This window comes from Musa acuminata, chromosome BXJ1-8, assembly GCF_036884655.1.
Source record: "Musa acuminata AAA Group cultivar baxijiao chromosome BXJ1-8, Cavendish_Baxijiao_AAA, whole genome shotgun sequence".
In the NCBI taxonomy this organism is placed as follows: domain Eukaryota; kingdom Viridiplantae; phylum Streptophyta; class Magnoliopsida; order Zingiberales; family Musaceae; genus Musa; species Musa acuminata.
Genome location: NC_088334.1, coordinates 7,314,975 through 7,332,499, shown reverse-complemented (window position 1 = coordinate 7,332,499; position 17,525 = coordinate 7,314,975). Strand labels below are relative to the sequence as shown.

The 17,525-nt window shown below is 34.7% G+C and overlaps 1 protein-coding gene across 1 annotated transcript; it reads left to right on the top strand.

The window, feature by feature from the left end:
- The first annotated feature begins 1,507 nt into the window (after positions 1–1,507).
- Positions 1,508–16,133, top strand: LOC135587335 (ISWI chromatin-remodeling complex ATPase CHR11-like). The gene is made up of 25 exons (XM_065078611.1): positions 1,508–1,842; positions 2,376–2,492; positions 3,397–3,503; positions 4,631–4,743; positions 9,108–9,205; positions 9,349–9,528; positions 9,645–9,866; positions 10,361–10,495; positions 10,581–10,863; positions 10,937–11,010; positions 11,299–11,519; positions 11,607–11,694; positions 11,785–11,878; positions 11,974–12,162; positions 12,241–12,272; positions 12,492–12,568; positions 12,648–12,737; positions 12,825–12,894; positions 13,866–13,923; positions 13,996–14,054; positions 14,124–14,289; positions 14,428–14,606; positions 14,693–14,908; positions 15,202–15,306; positions 15,762–16,133. The coding sequence occupies exons 1-25, from the start codon at positions 1,588–1,590 to the stop codon at positions 15,777–15,779; spliced, it is 3,246 nt and encodes a 1,081-aa protein (XP_064934683.1). The 5' UTR covers positions 1,508–1,587; the 3' UTR covers positions 15,780–16,133.
- Positions 16,134–17,525: the final 1,392 nt, after the last annotated feature.

Here is a 17,525-nt window from a genome sequence, read left to right as displayed (position 1 = left end):
TTATCCAAAACAACGACGGATGTGACTAATGACACTTGCAATAATAATAATAGTGATGGTGATAATAAGAATAATAAAATTATATGTGATATTTGTGACGATAATTACAATAAATGATAATGGTGGCACCAATAGTTGTGGTAATGCCACCATCAACATTTAATAAAAGCTGTGATACAAGTGATAATATTATTAATAATAATAGTAACAATCATATAATTTTACATTGGTAGTGATAATTGTGAATTTGATAGCAATGATAATTATTTTATTTTACGAGTGATAGCAAAGGTTATAAACTTTATATTTTTCATTTTGAAGACAACAAGAGAAATCATTAGGATAACTTAGGTTTATTAGATAATCATAAATTTTATTATCCCATTCATGAAAAAATTATTAGTTTTGACAAGTATTTTTAAATTTCTGAAAACCAATAGTACTGAAAGAGAAGAATATCTAAGTATGAAAAAAAATATTTTTTTGTAAAGGTAATGAGCTCCTAAAAATAGAATTATATTATTCTATAAATAATTAAGTACCCCATGTATCTTTAAGTTTAGGTGGGAAGCAGAACCTGAAAAAAATATTTTGAGTTTTTCTTTAATGATGAGAAAAATATATTTAAAAAATTCAAAATTTATGTATGAGGAAATTTGTATTTGAGTTAGAACTAATTTAAAGGTATTTATAATTGATCTCTATTTTCTTGTAGGTATAAACAAGAAGTACAAAACCATGTCAACATTTTTTCCGATTCTGATTTGGTTATTGATGATTTTTTCTTTAGTTTAACTTTTTTTCTTATAAAAACTTTTTAGAAAATTGTATACAGTTAACACAATGCACCTTAAGAGTCTCCAATAGTAAAAGATTTATGTAAATTATCCTAAATAATTAGAACATATAATTTTATTATTATTATTATTATATATTAATTTATTCATATTACAACTCATTCAAGAAAGTTAAAATATGATTTAAAATTCTAACAATGAATATAAGTCATTCAACATATCATATCGAAAGTGTATGCTACTAATTATATTAGGATATTTATGTTTACGAAAGTAAAATATTTAATTTCGTTTCTTCTCATGTTAATTTTGCTATCATACATAATTTTAGGATTCTAATGTAAGTTTTGAAAGTAGAAAGATCGTAATGTCATAGGTAACTAATTATATGAATACGATGATACTGATCATAAACGTCTTAGATGGTGTTGTATAACTCAATTTCCTAGAGAAAAATAATAATTTATATAAATAATATATCTGAAGAGATGTAATAGTAGTCAACACATGTTATTAGCAACTCGAATAAAATGAATAATAATTACTTGTATAAATAAAAATGAGAGGGTGCATGAAGCATGATAATGGCGACGAGGAGGGAGCAGTTGGCGGGAATCCAATTCCATTACCCTCGCACGCGCGCGCACGAGTGTTGCACATGCCGATCTCTTATATATATAATGTCCCTCAATAACAATTGGAGCCGCTTTCGCTCCCCATTCCATTGCGACCTTTTTATCTCTCAACCTTTTACTCAACGCAGAGCGAAACCCTCGCCCCGCTTCGGTCGATGGCGAAACCCTACGATTCGGAGAGCTCCTCCGAGGAGACCCCCTCGAACGGCTCGATCGCCTCCGAGGACGAGCGCAAGAATGTGGCAGAGGCCAGTCCCGATGAGGAGGTCGACGAGGAGGAGCTCGAGGCGGTCGCCAGGACGGCCGGCCCCGACGACGATGAGGCCAAGGACGACAACGGGGACGAGGACACCAAGGACGAGGACACGAAGAGCGTTGATGACGACGATGAGGACGAGGAGGAAGATGAGGTAATTTTTGGTTTTCTGGTAGCAACAGGTGATCGATCGCGATCCGATCGATGGCACCGTCGATGCCCAAAATTTTCCCTCTCTGCCTTGTCTATTACTTTGCAAATTTTAATTTTATTAGGGGCTCGATGATCGCTCTGAAATAAATTATATATAGATACACTTTCGTTGATCCTTTTCAATGCATTTGATGTGCGTTGTTCCTGTTTATAAAAGCGATTTAGTTTTTGATCGTTAAGCGGGTGGTACCGAAGTTTGGGCATTTTTTGGAGTTATTTTCCCGGATTATTCGCCATATGGGACCTATGATCTTGCGGTTGGTGGACTAGATTTGGTGGACATTTCTATTTCAGATGATACGTGTATGTATAGGCATAATTTGTTTTGCTCCTCTAGCATTTCTTACATGCTCATTATTTCAGACGATTCTGATTTTTCCTCATTTCTAATGACACAAGTCGTTTTGTTGCTTTCTATTGTAGATAGTGGAGGTCCTTGTGGGCTACAGAGTGATTTATTGAATGTTCTTGCAGGAAAATGCTAAATTCGGAAAGCGTGAAAGAGCCAGGTTGAGAGAGATGCAGAGGATGAAGAAGCAAAAGATTCAAGAAATACTGGTTGCACAGAATGCATCTATTGATGCTGACATGGTCAGTGATCATTAATAATTGCTATAGATGACACATTAGCAGATATTCACTCGTTCTGGAATTACATTTAGATATCGATAAAAATACTTGTCTTGTATGTCATTTTCTGACCTGGAATTTTATGTTGTCAACTCACACGCAAAACAAACTTTCTTCCATCTTGTGGTTGATGTACTTATGAATCATGACAGGGAAGGATCGAGTCTGTTTCAAATGGGCAGGCATTTATTCAGTTCTAACCCTAACCTTCATGCAAATGGCATTGTCATTTAAAAATACTAATGTGCAGTTTAAAGCAACTACTAAATTGTAGTGGAGACAAGAAAGGAATGACAGAATAAATGCATTACATTTAAACATGACATATTGGTTTTTTAAGATAATCATTGTCAGAGTATCGAGCTTCTGGATTTGAAGAATGAGATTGCTGGTGATATTATTGTTTTCTGCTTTATGTTCTGTATATTTCAGGAATGTAATTTAATGCTCTTTTACATAATTGTCATTGGTCATGATTGTGTTTTCTGTCAATCATGTTTTCATGAAAACTAACCCAGAAACTTCAGATAATAAAAGTATTATTAAGTTTTTTCTTTTTTTCTGTTCATAATTGACTGAAAAAACCTGTGCCAACACTGCAAAGATGCTGTTATCTTTGACTAGCTGCCAATGATGGTATCTCTCGCAGACAGAATATCTAACACGATAATGTTACCACAAGAAACAGATCAAAAGAACTTGTCAGTTATATCTTTCATGTTCATGTGTGGATTTTGCCCACACCATGACCATCTTTATGTTGCGATGCATCTACACATCATATCCCTTGCTTCTTTTGAGGTTGTTAATATGGTGCAAATATCGTGCATTTATTATGGCCTCTGAGAAATTGATGCATTGACAGAATAACAAGGGAAAAGGGCGGTTGAAGTACTTGCTACAACAGACTGAGATTTTTGCTCATTTTGCTAAGGGTGCCCAATCTGCATCAGAAAAAAAGCCAAGAGGAAGGTAGTTTTGTTTGTTCTATAGTCCTTACATTGTATACATGTGATAAAGATAGCAAAGTTGGGTATTATGAAATAAGGCTATGAAAGTTTGTAGTTATGGTATAGCGAAGTTGTGTATTATGAAATAAGGCTAAGAAAATTTGTCATTATGGTACTATGGAAGTGAAAAAGGGAGCCGATTGTCCTTACACTAGCTATTCATAGCATGTTTCTCGTTGGCTTCTGATTTCTTTAAATCTTTCTTCATAAATCCAGTTCAGTATTGTTACCATTTTGTTACTTGCAATTAATTCATCAGAGACAAATGTTAAATGTTTATCATTGCAGTATAGTAAATTATATAATTTTTTGGTTGGCTACATGTTATTTTGTTACATTCTTTTTGTCTAACCTCTGTTAGGAGCAACAATCTCATTTGGTTCAAGGGTTCAGATGTTGCTTTTAACTTCTTTGGCAAGTCTTATATAATCGACAGGTTTCCATGCTCTTGTTTAGTTGAACAGCGCCTGATTCTGAATTTGCGACAGTAAAATATTTACTTATCATATTCTCCTGCTAATTCTAGTTATCTTTCTTGACATCCATTAGTATCTTGCAGCCCGAATCTTTTTAGTGAAATAAAATCTTGTTAATGTTTGAGTCAATGTGGGTTATGCCATTTATTATAAAGAGCAATGACCGAGTATAGAAGCCTTGGTGTTATAACATGATAATTTAAGGTTGGCCCTTTATCCATCGTTTGCTACTATGGGATCAGTTACACTGGTTGTTCGGTCCTGTATCCCTCATGCATGGATGCAACACATGACAATTCATGATGTTCTTTATACATGGTCTTAAGATAGTGATGATCTCCCGATGCCCAATCCAGACTTAGAAAATACTTAAAATAGATTTAGTATGCTTGAGAAAGATGTTGATTTGGTTCTTGAAATGCCTCCAATTTTGCCTTAATTCACAGTTCAAGCTCATGATAGGAAAATTCATACACTATGCTTTGTTCCAATTCTTGTTGTGGTTATTCTAAAGTTTCTTGAAGGCAGATCTCGGTGCTTTAGGATTTGATTTTCAGGTAATATATGATGGTAATTCTGTTGCATGACCTGTAACCTGTGCTAACGTTCTCAGGGGGCGTCACGCATCTAAAATTACGGAGGAAGAAGAAGATGAGGAATACCTTAAGGAGGAAGAGGATGCCTTTTCTGGTGCAGGAGGAACCCGTTTGGTTTCACAACCATCTTGTAAGATTTTAGTTGTGCTTGGAACTTTTTTTTCCAAACTAATATCTCTTTGTTCATTCTCCATATTCTTCTAGGATATGAAAATTTGCCAAAACATCATCTTTGTATGCATTTTCTTCTTTTTTCCTTTTCCTACTTTTTTATAAATGATTAAAATGTAGTTACTACTTTCATAATAAACTAATAAAGTAATCAACAGCTTATATCCACCTGATGAAGCTATTAACTCTTGTTTGATGCCAATTTTTAGATTGCTTTTTGTTCAAACTTGGTATATATAAGCCCTAGGGGATTAGCATACTATGCTTTGGTCTATGATTTGAAGAACATAGGTCAGTGTTGTTAATGATGGCCAAAGATTTTTGGTGATTTGGTGTGAGGTTTGGTATTTGTAGTTTTGGCTATATTTAATGTTGTATGAACTATGAACTTCAGAATCTTGATAGATGCTAGAAAAATTAGGAGAAGAGAGAAAATACTTACATGCACTGCAGGCCATGAAATATAGACTATCTAATTTGAAAGAACAATGAACTGACAAAAACCTTAATTTTATTTAAGAAGATAACTATAATGTGTCATTTATTGCATATCAATAATTGGAGTTTTGGTCATGTGGACTTTCATGATCTAAAAAAATAAATGAGAAGTGTCATGTGCAAATTAATAACTTTGCTTTCATGCATTAAAGTTTATGTGTTGCAAATCAAATTTTGTATTACAAGCAAGGATTTTAATTTTGAATAATACCGTCTGTACCGGGCGGTACGTACTAGTCTGCCAACAGACCGGTACACGGACCGTTTGTTACCGGGCAGTATCGTCGATTGGGGCTGTTTTCTGTTATCGTCCTAAATCGGTGGTGATCGAGGGAGAAGAAAGAAGAGGGAGAAGGAAGGGTGGTATTAACCAAAGGAAGAAAGAAGAGGAAGAAGAAAAGGAGAACTTGGAGATTGGTGTTGCTCTCCCACCTCGTCTATCGGCGACTTCTCATTTGCGTAGGGAGAAGAATCCTTGGTGTTGCGAGGAGAAGAGAGGCGACGTCATAGAAAACAGTTTTTTTACTCTTATATATATATATATATATATATATATATATATATAAAACGAGGCAACGTTGCCTCGGTTTTCTCCCTGTGTGGGGAGAAGAACATGCGCCAAAAGGGGCAACGAGGCAGTTGCCCTTTTTTTTGAACTACACACACACACACACACACATATATATATATATATATATATATATATATATAAAACGAGGCAACGTTGCCTCGGTTTTCTCCCTATGTGGGGAGAAGAACACGTGCCAAAAGGGGCAACGAGGCAGTTGACACACACACACACACACCGAGTGGTATATCGAAATGTACCGCTCGATATACAGTACACACACACACACACTGTAAATGTACCGCTCGATATACAGTACTGTCTTGTACCGAGTGAATCTCGAAACTTTGGTAGAAATTTTACTCCTTGATTAAAAGTATATTTTTCTTAAATAATATATTATTATGTCCACTTTCAGTAGAAGATGAAGCAGTGTTCTTAAATCATGGCCCAACAGTTTTTCATGTCATGCTGATGTTTCTTGCATTCTTCTAGGATATTGCTACTAAACAATTTATGAATTGATATGAATTTTAAGGATCAATGTTAGATTTATGGTAATTAAGTGAAGGAATGATCTTTTCCTCTATGGAAAAAACACATACATGCCCTTGAAAAATCATGATTTTTTGCGTAGACTTCAATTTGATATGGTTTGCATATCAGGAATAGTTCTTTTCATGTATACCCTCTTCACGATGCATGAAAACAATGTTTCAATATATGTTTCACGAGTCCCTAAATAGAATATTAATGATAAATTGTAATGTTCAATGGATGCATGATTTTTCATTTAAAGTGGTAAGTTTGTAAATTTCTTGTTCTGCAGAGATACATGTAAAAAGGCCATTCTTTTTTTTTTTCGGGAAAAAAGGAACTGCCCAATCTTTTGTGCACATTAAAAATTATTGTTGAGGAATCAGAAATAAAGTTGAGGAATCAGAAATGGACTAAGAAAAGTTGAGGAATCATAAATAAAGGAAGAAGAAAATTATTGTTTTTTCCCTGGAATGCTTGTTCTTTAGGAGTAGCTTTAAAAAGCCACTGTTGTAGAACTTATTGGTTGTAATCTATTTAAATAATTATGTCTTGATAGTTGACTTTCCTAAAGTAAACACCTGAGTTATCTTTTATATTTCTTCCTTCTGGATTCTCCACTGGTCTCAGCTCTGCTTTTTGCACTGTTAGTTGCTAGTTTTGTAGCTACTTTCAACATTAATGACAACAGGACCTTAGTAGCCATTGCTGTCAGATGTTGTCCTAGCCTGTTATGATTGCCACTCAAAACACCAGACTACCTAAATAGAAAAGTATACTTTCTCTTCACTGATCTCTCTTCTTCTCATGACGGCTCTTAGAAGTTGTTTCTGTGTTGCTTTTCTCTTTGCTTTCATCTACTTTCGCTTTTTGATGTTTCTTTCAGTTTCTTAGCGATAGCAAAATGCAGATTTGTTCCTGGATGTTTGATAGGTCACAAGATGTTTGTGCACTTATATCATCAATTTTTCTTGATGGTTTCACAATGTTTCTTTCAGTTATTTAGTGATAACAGAATCTGGTTTATGGTTTCCTTAATTTGTTAAAGTAGGCATTGTTTCCACAATATTAAATCATCAATTTTTGTCATGGTGACTTCAATAATTATATGAAGCTTCAAGCGTGTTTGTTTTCTATGTTTTACTTGCACTATCTCATAATAAATGCAAGTACATATCATATTCTTTTAATATGAATGAATTGAATAAAATGTCAAATATGACTCTTGAGCTCATGCCTTGCATTTTGATCTTGATTTGCTTATATGTTGCTCTTTGTTTCTTTGTTATGAAGAAATCAAATGAAATGACAAATATGACTCTTGAGCTAATGTCTTGCATTTTGATCTTGATTTGCTTATATGTTGCTCTTTGCTTGCTTGCTAAGTATGAATCTAGTAAAATGATATATATGACCTTTGAATTCATGTCTTGCATTTTGATTCTTATTTCATATGATTCGCCATCACTTATGTCATGGATATGATAGTGGCTTATTGAGTTTTGTCTTATTGTTATATATATTTTTTAGGTTAGCTTGTCTTTACGTGGGCTAATTACAGATTACCCTCTATAGTTAGACCACTTTAGTATCCCGATCCTTAGACTTCAAACAATTTACATTGAAATTCCTCTAGTTGTGAAAGTGAAACATTTAATTCTATTTATCCTAATGTCTTTTTTTGATATGAAAATGATGGGCAAAAAGAAAATTTCAACGTCTCATTTACGTTTTAGATGGTGGTGAAAGATGGTGTCGTTGAGGGTCGTGGGTGGTTGTGGTCTACGAGAGCGATGCGGTGGTAGACAAAAATGCTGGGGACCTCTTTGGCTTCTTACAAGGGGAGGAGGATGAGGAGGGAGAGTGGCGGTGAGAGGTGAGGCAAAGGGAGAGGAGGAAACGAACGACGCAGATGTTAGTGCTTTACATCTGTGTCAGTGCCGCTCGAGATTTGCATTAGTGTCAATAACAATGCGGGGAAGGACGATGCTCATCCTTCTTCCCCCTTTCGTCGCTCGACATGCACAAGGGGGGAAGAAGGATGAGCGATGCAGAATGATGCCCATCGTTTTTGTGGCATTTTTCCATGTGTTGTATCTTCAGCAAAACCGATAGCATTAGGGTAAATGGAATTCGATGTTTCACTTTCATAACTATAGGGATTTCAATATAAAATTTTAAAGTCTAGGGAATGAGATATTAAAGAGGTCTAACCATGGGGGTAATATGTAATTAGCCCTCTTTATGCTCATGCTCACGTTAGGTTTGGGCCGAGGCGGTGGAATGCTAGAAGATTGTAGCATGTTTCTGTTTTATAAGATGTTATTGTAAAAGAATAGTTTGATTGTAATGTTGTCCAAAATTTGAGTTAGATGTTTGTTTTGTAAATGTTATAGGACATCTTATATTTTGTAAGTTTAGAAATGTTAAATCTTACGTTTTAAAAATTTTGACCCGCTTTTGAATCACTGTGGTTACAAGTTAGTGGTGGTGGTTCACAATTTATCCATTGGGAACTTAAGAGTTTTGACTTAAGACTACACTGTAATCCATAGCCAAGTCTCTTTCATGGAAAATATGGATGGATATGACATTACTCTGATAGTTACTATCAAAATATGTAGCTATATATATGCTAGAACTCAGTTTTTATCATTACTTTTATTGGTTGGCATTTGATCAAACATTTTGATTTTCTATCCCAATGTGTACTTCTGCAGGTATACAGGGCAAATTAAGAGATTACCAGCTAGCTGGATTGAATTGGCTAATACGATTATATGAAAACGGAATCAATGGGATTTTAGCTGATGAAATGGTACTGCAATTGAAAGATTATGTCGTGTTTAGTACCTTTGACCGGCATAACTTTATCTGAGTTTAGATACCACTTAATTTGGAAAATTTTCTTGTCATCAGACTGAACTATATGGTTGACAATTGAATAACCCTCTTATTTAGGGTCTTGGAAAAACATTGCAAACCATCTCTCTACTTGGCTATTTGCATGAGTTTAGAGGAATTACTGGTCCTCACATGGTAGTAGCACCAAAATCTACTCTTGGCAACTGGATGAGGGAAATTCGGCGTTTTTGTCCTGTTTTGCGTGCTGTAAAATTTCTTGGGGATCCTGAAGAAAGAGTATGTCTGAAGTTTAAACTTTCCTTATATATTTAATTCATATATTTTACCCATTGTTAGCCTCAGGAAATGATCTCTGGATGTGCCTTCTGATTTTTTTTCCACTAATTTGGCAGAGACATATACGTGAGGACTTGTTGGTCGCTGGGAAGTTCGATGTTTGTGTAACTAGTTTTGAAATGGCTATCAAAGAAAAAAATGCTCTAAGACGCTTTAGTTGGCGCTATGTTATTATTGATGAGGCTCATCGGATTAAAAATGAAAATTCTCTTCTTTCAAAAACAATGAGACTCTACAATACTAATTATCGCCTTCTTATCACTGGAACACCTCTTCAGGTAATCTGTTATCCTTTTTAGTTCTGCAGTTTTCTTTCCTGAGAGCTTGTAGAGTTTGAGGTCCCAATTTCAGTGCATTTTTTTCACATATTATTGTTCTTGAACTCTTCAATCCTGTCATTATCCCATATGCATCTCTAATATGAAAAATAAAAAATTTCAATTTTCTTGTGCAATTACCTGTCTTGTTTTGTTATGCTTCATTTTTCTGTTTTTGTTAAGAAAAGAGTTATGCAGGAATTAGTTACAGTCATTAAGTTCTCCAGAAAGGTGGATGTTTGTGATTGTATAAATAAGAAATGCTTGATATTATTTTCATATGTCCTGTTGAAAATTCTAAGATTTACATTATCGATTGTCATTTCTATAGAATATGTAAATATTTTTAGCATTGTCTTTCATGAGGAAACTGTTCATGACGAAACTGTGTCATGCGATCTGAAACCATTAGTTCAAGAATTTGCCATGTGGTCAACAATATCTACTATTTGCAGAACAATCTTCATGAGCTGTGGGCTCTTCTTAATTTTCTGCTTCCTGAGATATTTAGTTCTGCTGAAACCTTTGACGAATGGTTTCAAATATCTGGAGAAAATGATCAGCAGGAGGTTGTTCAACAGCTTCACAAGGTGTGTTCTCATGTGTCAAATCATTCTTAGTTGATTTGATCTATGCAGTTGCAAGCATTAGTTTTCTGTTTTTTTTTATTTGAAGGTTCTTCGTCCATTTCTCCTCAGACGACTTAAATCTGATGTTGAGAAAGGATTACCTCCGAAAAAGGAAACTATACTCAAGGTAGGAATGTCCCAGATGCAAAAGCATTATTACCGTGCTCTGCTTCAAAAAGATTTGGAGGTCATTAATGCTGGAGGGGAACGCAAGCGTCTTCTGAACATTGCTATGCAGCTGCGTAAGTGTTGTAATCATCCATATCTCTTCCAAGGTGCAGAACCTGGGCCACCTTATACGACAGGAGATCACCTTATTATAAATGCAGGTAGCTTAAATTCTATAAAGATATTTTCCTTGGAGGAAAAAAATGCTTGTTTTCTGAACATATGCTTTTGCAGGAAAAATGGTTCTGTTAGATAAGTTGCTGTCAAAATTGAAAGAACGGGATTCCAGAGTTCTAATATTTTCACAGGTTTATATCAGTAATGTTTCTTGGTTTCTACCTGAATGATATTAACTAAATAATTTTTCAAGAGAAGTAATGTCTATGAGGAGGCATAGGCAAATAATTTTCATCTGGAAGAACACCCAAAGGTTGCATATGCAATTTTTAATGAAACATTTAACCTATCAGGGACTTAATATAGTTTGACCCAAGTACTTCTGAATGGCTTTATCTATTTTTTTGTTCTTTTAACATGTATCGATAATTTTGACCTGTTTTTGTCATTTAAAAGCATCTGTATGCTTTGGAATATAGATGACTAGACTTTTGGACATCTTGGAAGATTATTTGCTGTATTGTGGATATCAATATTGCCGGATTGATGGGAATACTGGGGGAGAGGAACGTGATGCTTCAATTGAAGCCTTTAATCAACCTGGAAGTGAGAAGTTCATTTTCTTGCTTTCTACAAGAGCTGGTGGACTGGGGATTAACCTTGCTACTGCAGATGTTGTCATTCTCTATGACAGTGACTGGTACATATTTCTTTGTATGTAATAATATTTATTTTATGATTCTGTTAATTACCATATGGTCCATGTCGTCATGTTCGCATCTTTTAGGAACCCACAAGTTGATCTACAGGCACAAGATCGTGCCCACAGGATTGGCCAAAAGAAAGAAGTTCAAGTGTTCCGTTTCTGCACAGAGGTTTGGCCTTGCTTGTGGATCTTACTAAATGCTGCAATATAAATGAATGATGTCTTCAAGAGTCTATTGACATATGTCTGTAAAATGCAGTACACTATCGAAGAGAAAGTGATAGAAAGGGCATATAAAAAGCTTGCGCTTGATGCTTTGGTAATTCAACAAGGTCGGCTGGCAGAACAGAAGAGTAAGTGTATTTTTATTTTACGAGTTACCCGTCTTCACTTCAACAGCAACTAATCTCATTGGGACACATGAAACTTATATTATATATTATTACAGCTGTTAACAAAGATGAACTTCTACAAATGGTAAGATTTGGTGCCGAAATGGTGTTCAACTCCAATAACAGCACAATAACTGATGAGGACATTGATCGCATCATAGCTAAAGGAGAAGAGGCTACCGCAGAACTTGATGCAAAGATGAAAAAGTTTACAGAGGATGCCATTAAGTTTAAAATGGATGACAGTATGTTGATTTTTTTGCTGGCATATTTTCTTGAGTAAGAACCATGTTGGATTTATAAACTTCTGTTCTTCTTTGCAGCTGCTGACTTGTATGACTTTGATGATGAGAAGGTATACCTGCTGAACTTTTAAGTGTTACTTTGGTCAATGGTCACTGTGGAATTGGTCAATGGTCACTGTGGAACGACAGACAAGATTCTTTTTCACATTTCACATATTATTTTTTTTTGCTGATGATTTTCAAGTTTGGTGATGACTCTGAGGAAATTTGTTTCACTGCTGGTTTGAGTATTGTTGTTGTGTTTCATTTTGCCTTTCTTGGTTGTGAAGGATGACAACAAGGTTGACTTTAAGAAACTTGTTACCGATAATTGGGTTGAGCCACCTAGAAGGGAAAGGAAACGCAAGTAAGATGCAACATTGATTGCAAATTATGCATATGGATTTAACTGTACCTGTCCTAATATATTTTTGTGGTTTGTTTAGTTATTCAGATGCTGACTATTTTAAGCAAGCACTGCGCCAAGGTGGTCCTGCAAAATCAAAAGAGCCACGAATTCCTCGTATGCCTCAATTGTAAGTTGATTTCTTGATTTCAGATATCTTTCCTTTTGTATCCTAATGCTATATACTTAATTATTCTATTCGTGTATCATATCTTAGGCATGATTTTCAGTTTTTCAACACACAGAGATTAAGCGAATTGTACGAGAAAGAAGTTCGATATCTCATGGTGTGCCTCTCTTACATCTTTTGTTTTTTTATTGCACCTACTCACACCTAGTTTTTCCCTTTGATTTAAATAGTAGATATGCAATAAATGATGATATAGGACAAGTTTGTGACAAACAGTGTTCTTTATTTGAGAATGGAGAAAGGGAAAATGAGAGGAAGGAAAGATGATAACAGTAAAAAAAAATAAAGAAAACACTGCTGGACCGACTTTGACTTAATGAGTAACTTACAAGAATGAAGGTCTATACCTTTGCACGGTTCACATGTGGACAGTATAATCACAATTGGAAAGTAAAATGTGATCTGACACCACACACATTGTGAGAAAACATATTTTATCCATTTTTTTTAATCTTGAATTAAAATTCATTTCTTACTTTTTGTATACCCTCAGTATAAGAAACAATGTAAAAATGAGGAGGAAGACAATAGCATCCCATAAATCAAGGCATATTGAGCATTGCATCTTTTACTTTTCTGGGAAAGGTATATTTTCTTATTTTGACAAATAATATTTGATTGATGGACTTATCTTAAGATCTTGAAATATTGATGAAAGCTCCTTGTATATAAATCCTTGAATCAATTGTTAAATCACCAATCAAACTCAAGATGTATCTCTTTTTTTTTTTGTTTGACTTCCCTTTTTTTCAACAATTTTGATGACCAATATGAAATTGTAGAATATGTTGCCATATGACAACTTTTCGAAAAGGTGTTTGTAACTATAAAATTTACTCGAGAGAAATATAAACCAAAATGATCCAGCATCAAATAATTATTTTGATCATTTGATGTATCTTTATTTTTTTACTTTTATCATTGATCAACATTTAATCCTGAAGCCTGCCAAGACTACTTGCTTTGTTATGATAAGACCTATCAAATTTCTGCACTATTCACTCCTATTAGTCATTTTCTAAACCAGGTTCCATGTTTAATTTCTGCTGTTTTCTTCTCTGATTTCAGCAAGCGCATCAGAAGAATCAATTAAAAGATACAATTGGTGATGAAGAAGAACCTGAAGGTACTGACTTTATTTTTTCACATGTATTCTTGGTTCAATGATCATTTAAAATACTATATTTGGTCGAACCAGACTTAGGTGAGCCGCTGACTGCAGAGGAACAGGAAGAGAAGGAGCGGTTGTTGGAAGAGGTGAGTCCACTAGGTGATGTTCATACTGATAATGAAAATCTTTCTAAAAGTTGCTTTCTATATTCCCAGGGTTTTTCAACATGGACAAGGAAAGATTTTAATACATTCATTCGAGCATGTGAGAAGTATGGCCGCAATGACATAAAGAGTATAGCATTGGAAATGGAGGCCAAAACAGAAGAGGAAGTAGAAAGATATGCCAAGGTCTTCAGACAGAGATACAAGGAATTAAATGGTACTTATATTTCAATGCCTACCTAGTGATTTCTCTTCCAAGTATATAGCATTTATGTTTTAAGTATTGTGGAAACTTAAAATTGTTTATAGAAAGTGCTCTTGTACCTACTAAGATCTTATTTGGTGACTTTTCCAGATTATGATCGTATTATGAAGAACATAGAAAGGGGTGAAGCAAGGATCTCTCGCAAAGAAGAAATAATGAGAGCAATTGGCAAGAAGTTGGATCGCTACAAGAACCCATGGTTGGAACTAAAAATTCAGTATGGCCAAAATAAAGGAAAATTGTATAACGAGGAATGTGATCGCTTTATGGTAGTTTAAGCTCCTTTATCCTTTTATACTTAAACTCCCTCTTGTATTTTCCAACACTTCTAAACATTTGCTATCAATTGTTTCAGTTGTGCATGGTGCATAAACTTGGTTATGGTAACTGGGATGAGCTCAAAGCAGCATTCCGTACTTCACCTTTGTTCCGGTTTGATTGGTTTGTAAAGTCTCGTACAACTCAGGAGCTTGCTAGACGCTGTGATACCCTTATTCGTCTGGTAGAGAAAGAAAATCAAGAGTATGATGAGCGGGAGAGACAAGCACGGAAAGATAAAAAACTTTCTAGGGTACAATCATTTTCCTTTGTTGGCTTCATAAATTGGATATCCTCGTCCCTTATTCTTCAATTTGTTGTGATTCATGTCTCTCGAATTACAGTCTTCAGATAGTATCAAAATTTTCTGTTACCTGCATAGTGTGTTCTCACGATCATAAAAAATAACGAAAGTTATCCTTGTCTCATGGTTGCATACCATTTTTTGGGCAGCATGTAGAACTTGTAGCCCACTCATCTTAATGTTCTTTAACATCACTGTTCCATTGTCCTTCTAACATTTGTTGAACTTTTTTTACCTTTCAGACACCAACAAAACGGTCATTATCAAAGGCACCAGCTATGGAAACTCCTGCTTTGACCTCTTTCAAAAGAAGAAAACAATCATCCATGGATGACTATATGAGCTCGGTAAGCCCTGTCGATGTGTATTTTCAGTGGATTAATTTTTGTGATATATATCATGATTTGTCTTATCGGTTTGTATCGATGTATCTATTCACTATTGATATGATACGTACCAATTTGTACTGATATATTGGCACATAATATAATGGGACATATCGACAGATCGGTATGTACTATCCATATCGGTCTTTTGTCGGATTGGTATGTACCGCCTATACCGGACGGGTATGTCATGTTATGATGAACCTTGATATTTATGCATAAGTCAGTCTAGTATTTGAATTTTTTTTTAATGCTTGTCTTGTTCTGCTGATCTGCTCTGTTTAAGATAAGTGGACATTAAATATACCCGAGTGATGATACTTAGCTGACAGATGTAGCTTGTAAAAGATTCTTGACCACTTAAGAGGATATGATGGATTGCAGTAACTAAAATAATTGCAACTTGCTTTTGTCAGGGGAGGAGGAGGAGATGAGGTGATCCAGGGAATGACTACCTTGGAGCGCAAGACAAGCTGTAATCATCTTGATAGCTGGATATTGCCTTCGTGTGGTCAAACATCGTACTGCAGCAAGAAAAAATATTTCGTATATCCTTATGAATGTAGGCTATATTATGGATATATACATGTGGCTATGCCTGTGGTGGCATTAAAATCAATTTGTTCCCATTCCGCTCTGTTTTGTCATTGAGTGGATGGATCACTGAATCTTTACCTTAATAGAACATTGCTTCCATCAAGCTACGACATCTGAAGGCCTAGAGCACAACATGAATGAGCTTCAACTGTGGTTAGAATTATCATAATAGAGACTTCTGGATTACCTTATAGATGTGTGTGCACATTACAGGATTCAGTTTCTCTTGATGTGTTGGTTTTCTTCTATATGTCAGATTGATTCTCATATGAAGACTAATGCTGTCGTTTCATTTAGTCTAACCTTTTAATTCGGATATAGTTCAGACCAGAGATAGGCAAATTGTCTTGATTATTAAATCAGATTTGAGCCAAGCTTTGTTTGGCTTGACGCAGATGAACCATTTTGGTGGTGGCCCATTTTGGCTCTGCTTAGCGGCGCATTATTGCACGTTGAAACTAGCTTATATTCTCGTTGATAAACTATGTATACTCTCTTAGTTTTTACGCTGAGTTGTGCGTAAATATTTAGGAATGATTGATTATTCATCAAGCATCTTTTAATTTGCTCCATCGACAGTTCTATTTTTATATGAACTTTAGATTATTAATGCTCCTATATATTTTTGAAATATAAATAATAAAAGAAAACTTTTAGCTAACTATAGATTATCTCTTGTAGTTAGTTATTTAGTGTTTTAGTTATTTTATTTTTAAAAAAATTATATTAATATTTTAATAGTTACGAAAGTAAAATATCTAGATCAATTTATCCTAATGTCATTAGTTTTATTAATAAAAATAGGAAAACAAATAGGAAAAAGATAATTTTAATATTTTAGTTGGTGGTGACGAACGATGACATCGTTAGGGGTCGTAGGTGATTGTTGTGGATGAGGAGAGTAGTAACAAAAAGTTAGGATCGCTCTGCATCGTCGTTGACATAGTTATTTAGCGACGTCACTCAGTAACTGTATTAGCGGCGACACAGATATGGAGCGGTGAAAGGATCATCGACAAAGGTGTTGAGTGGGGTGTTGAGTGGCATTGCTCTACATCGTGATGTAGATATAAAGCAATCCTCACCTTTTACTATTACTGTCCTTATTCACAATAACTATCCCTAGTCTCTAGTGGCATCGCTATCACTTGAAACATTAAAATTTATTTTGTTATTTTTTTTAGTGTTATCGTTGGTAAAATCGATGACTTAAGATAAATGTACTTGAATGTTTTATTTTCGTAATTATAATGATGTTATTGTAACTTTTTAAAATTTAAGGATCAGAATACTAAAGTCACACAGCTAAAATTCATTGAGGTTGATGCTTACATGGATTCACATACTCTCTCCGGTTGTGTTAGTAGCTTGGAACTTAGCTAATTAGGTGTAATCCTCTCCTAGAGATTTTGGCTTATTAACGTGGCATCTTTAGCATAAAATCAGGTTGATATATTCAATCAAGTATCATAATTTTCTAAATATATCAGTCAAATTAGTACTCTACTATTATGATTCAGACATTGTTTGGAACGGGGATTTCTTCCCACATCCTAGCATTTCACCTAAATATTCTGTTAACT

Excerpts from the sequence above, each read along its gene's own strand:
- LOC135587335 (XM_065078611.1), top strand. The coding sequence starts at position 1,588 with ATGGCGAAACCCTACGATTCGGAGAGCTCCTCCGAGGAGACCCCCTCG. Across the intron at positions 10,496-10,580 it reads TTGTTCAACAGCTTCACAAG|GTTCTTCGTCCATTTCTCCT; the intron begins GTGTGTTCTCAT and ends TTTTATTTGAAG. Across the intron at positions 12,569-12,647 it reads AGAAGGGAAAGGAAACGCAA|TTATTCAGATGCTGACTATT; the intron begins GTAAGATGCAAC and ends TGGTTTGTTTAG.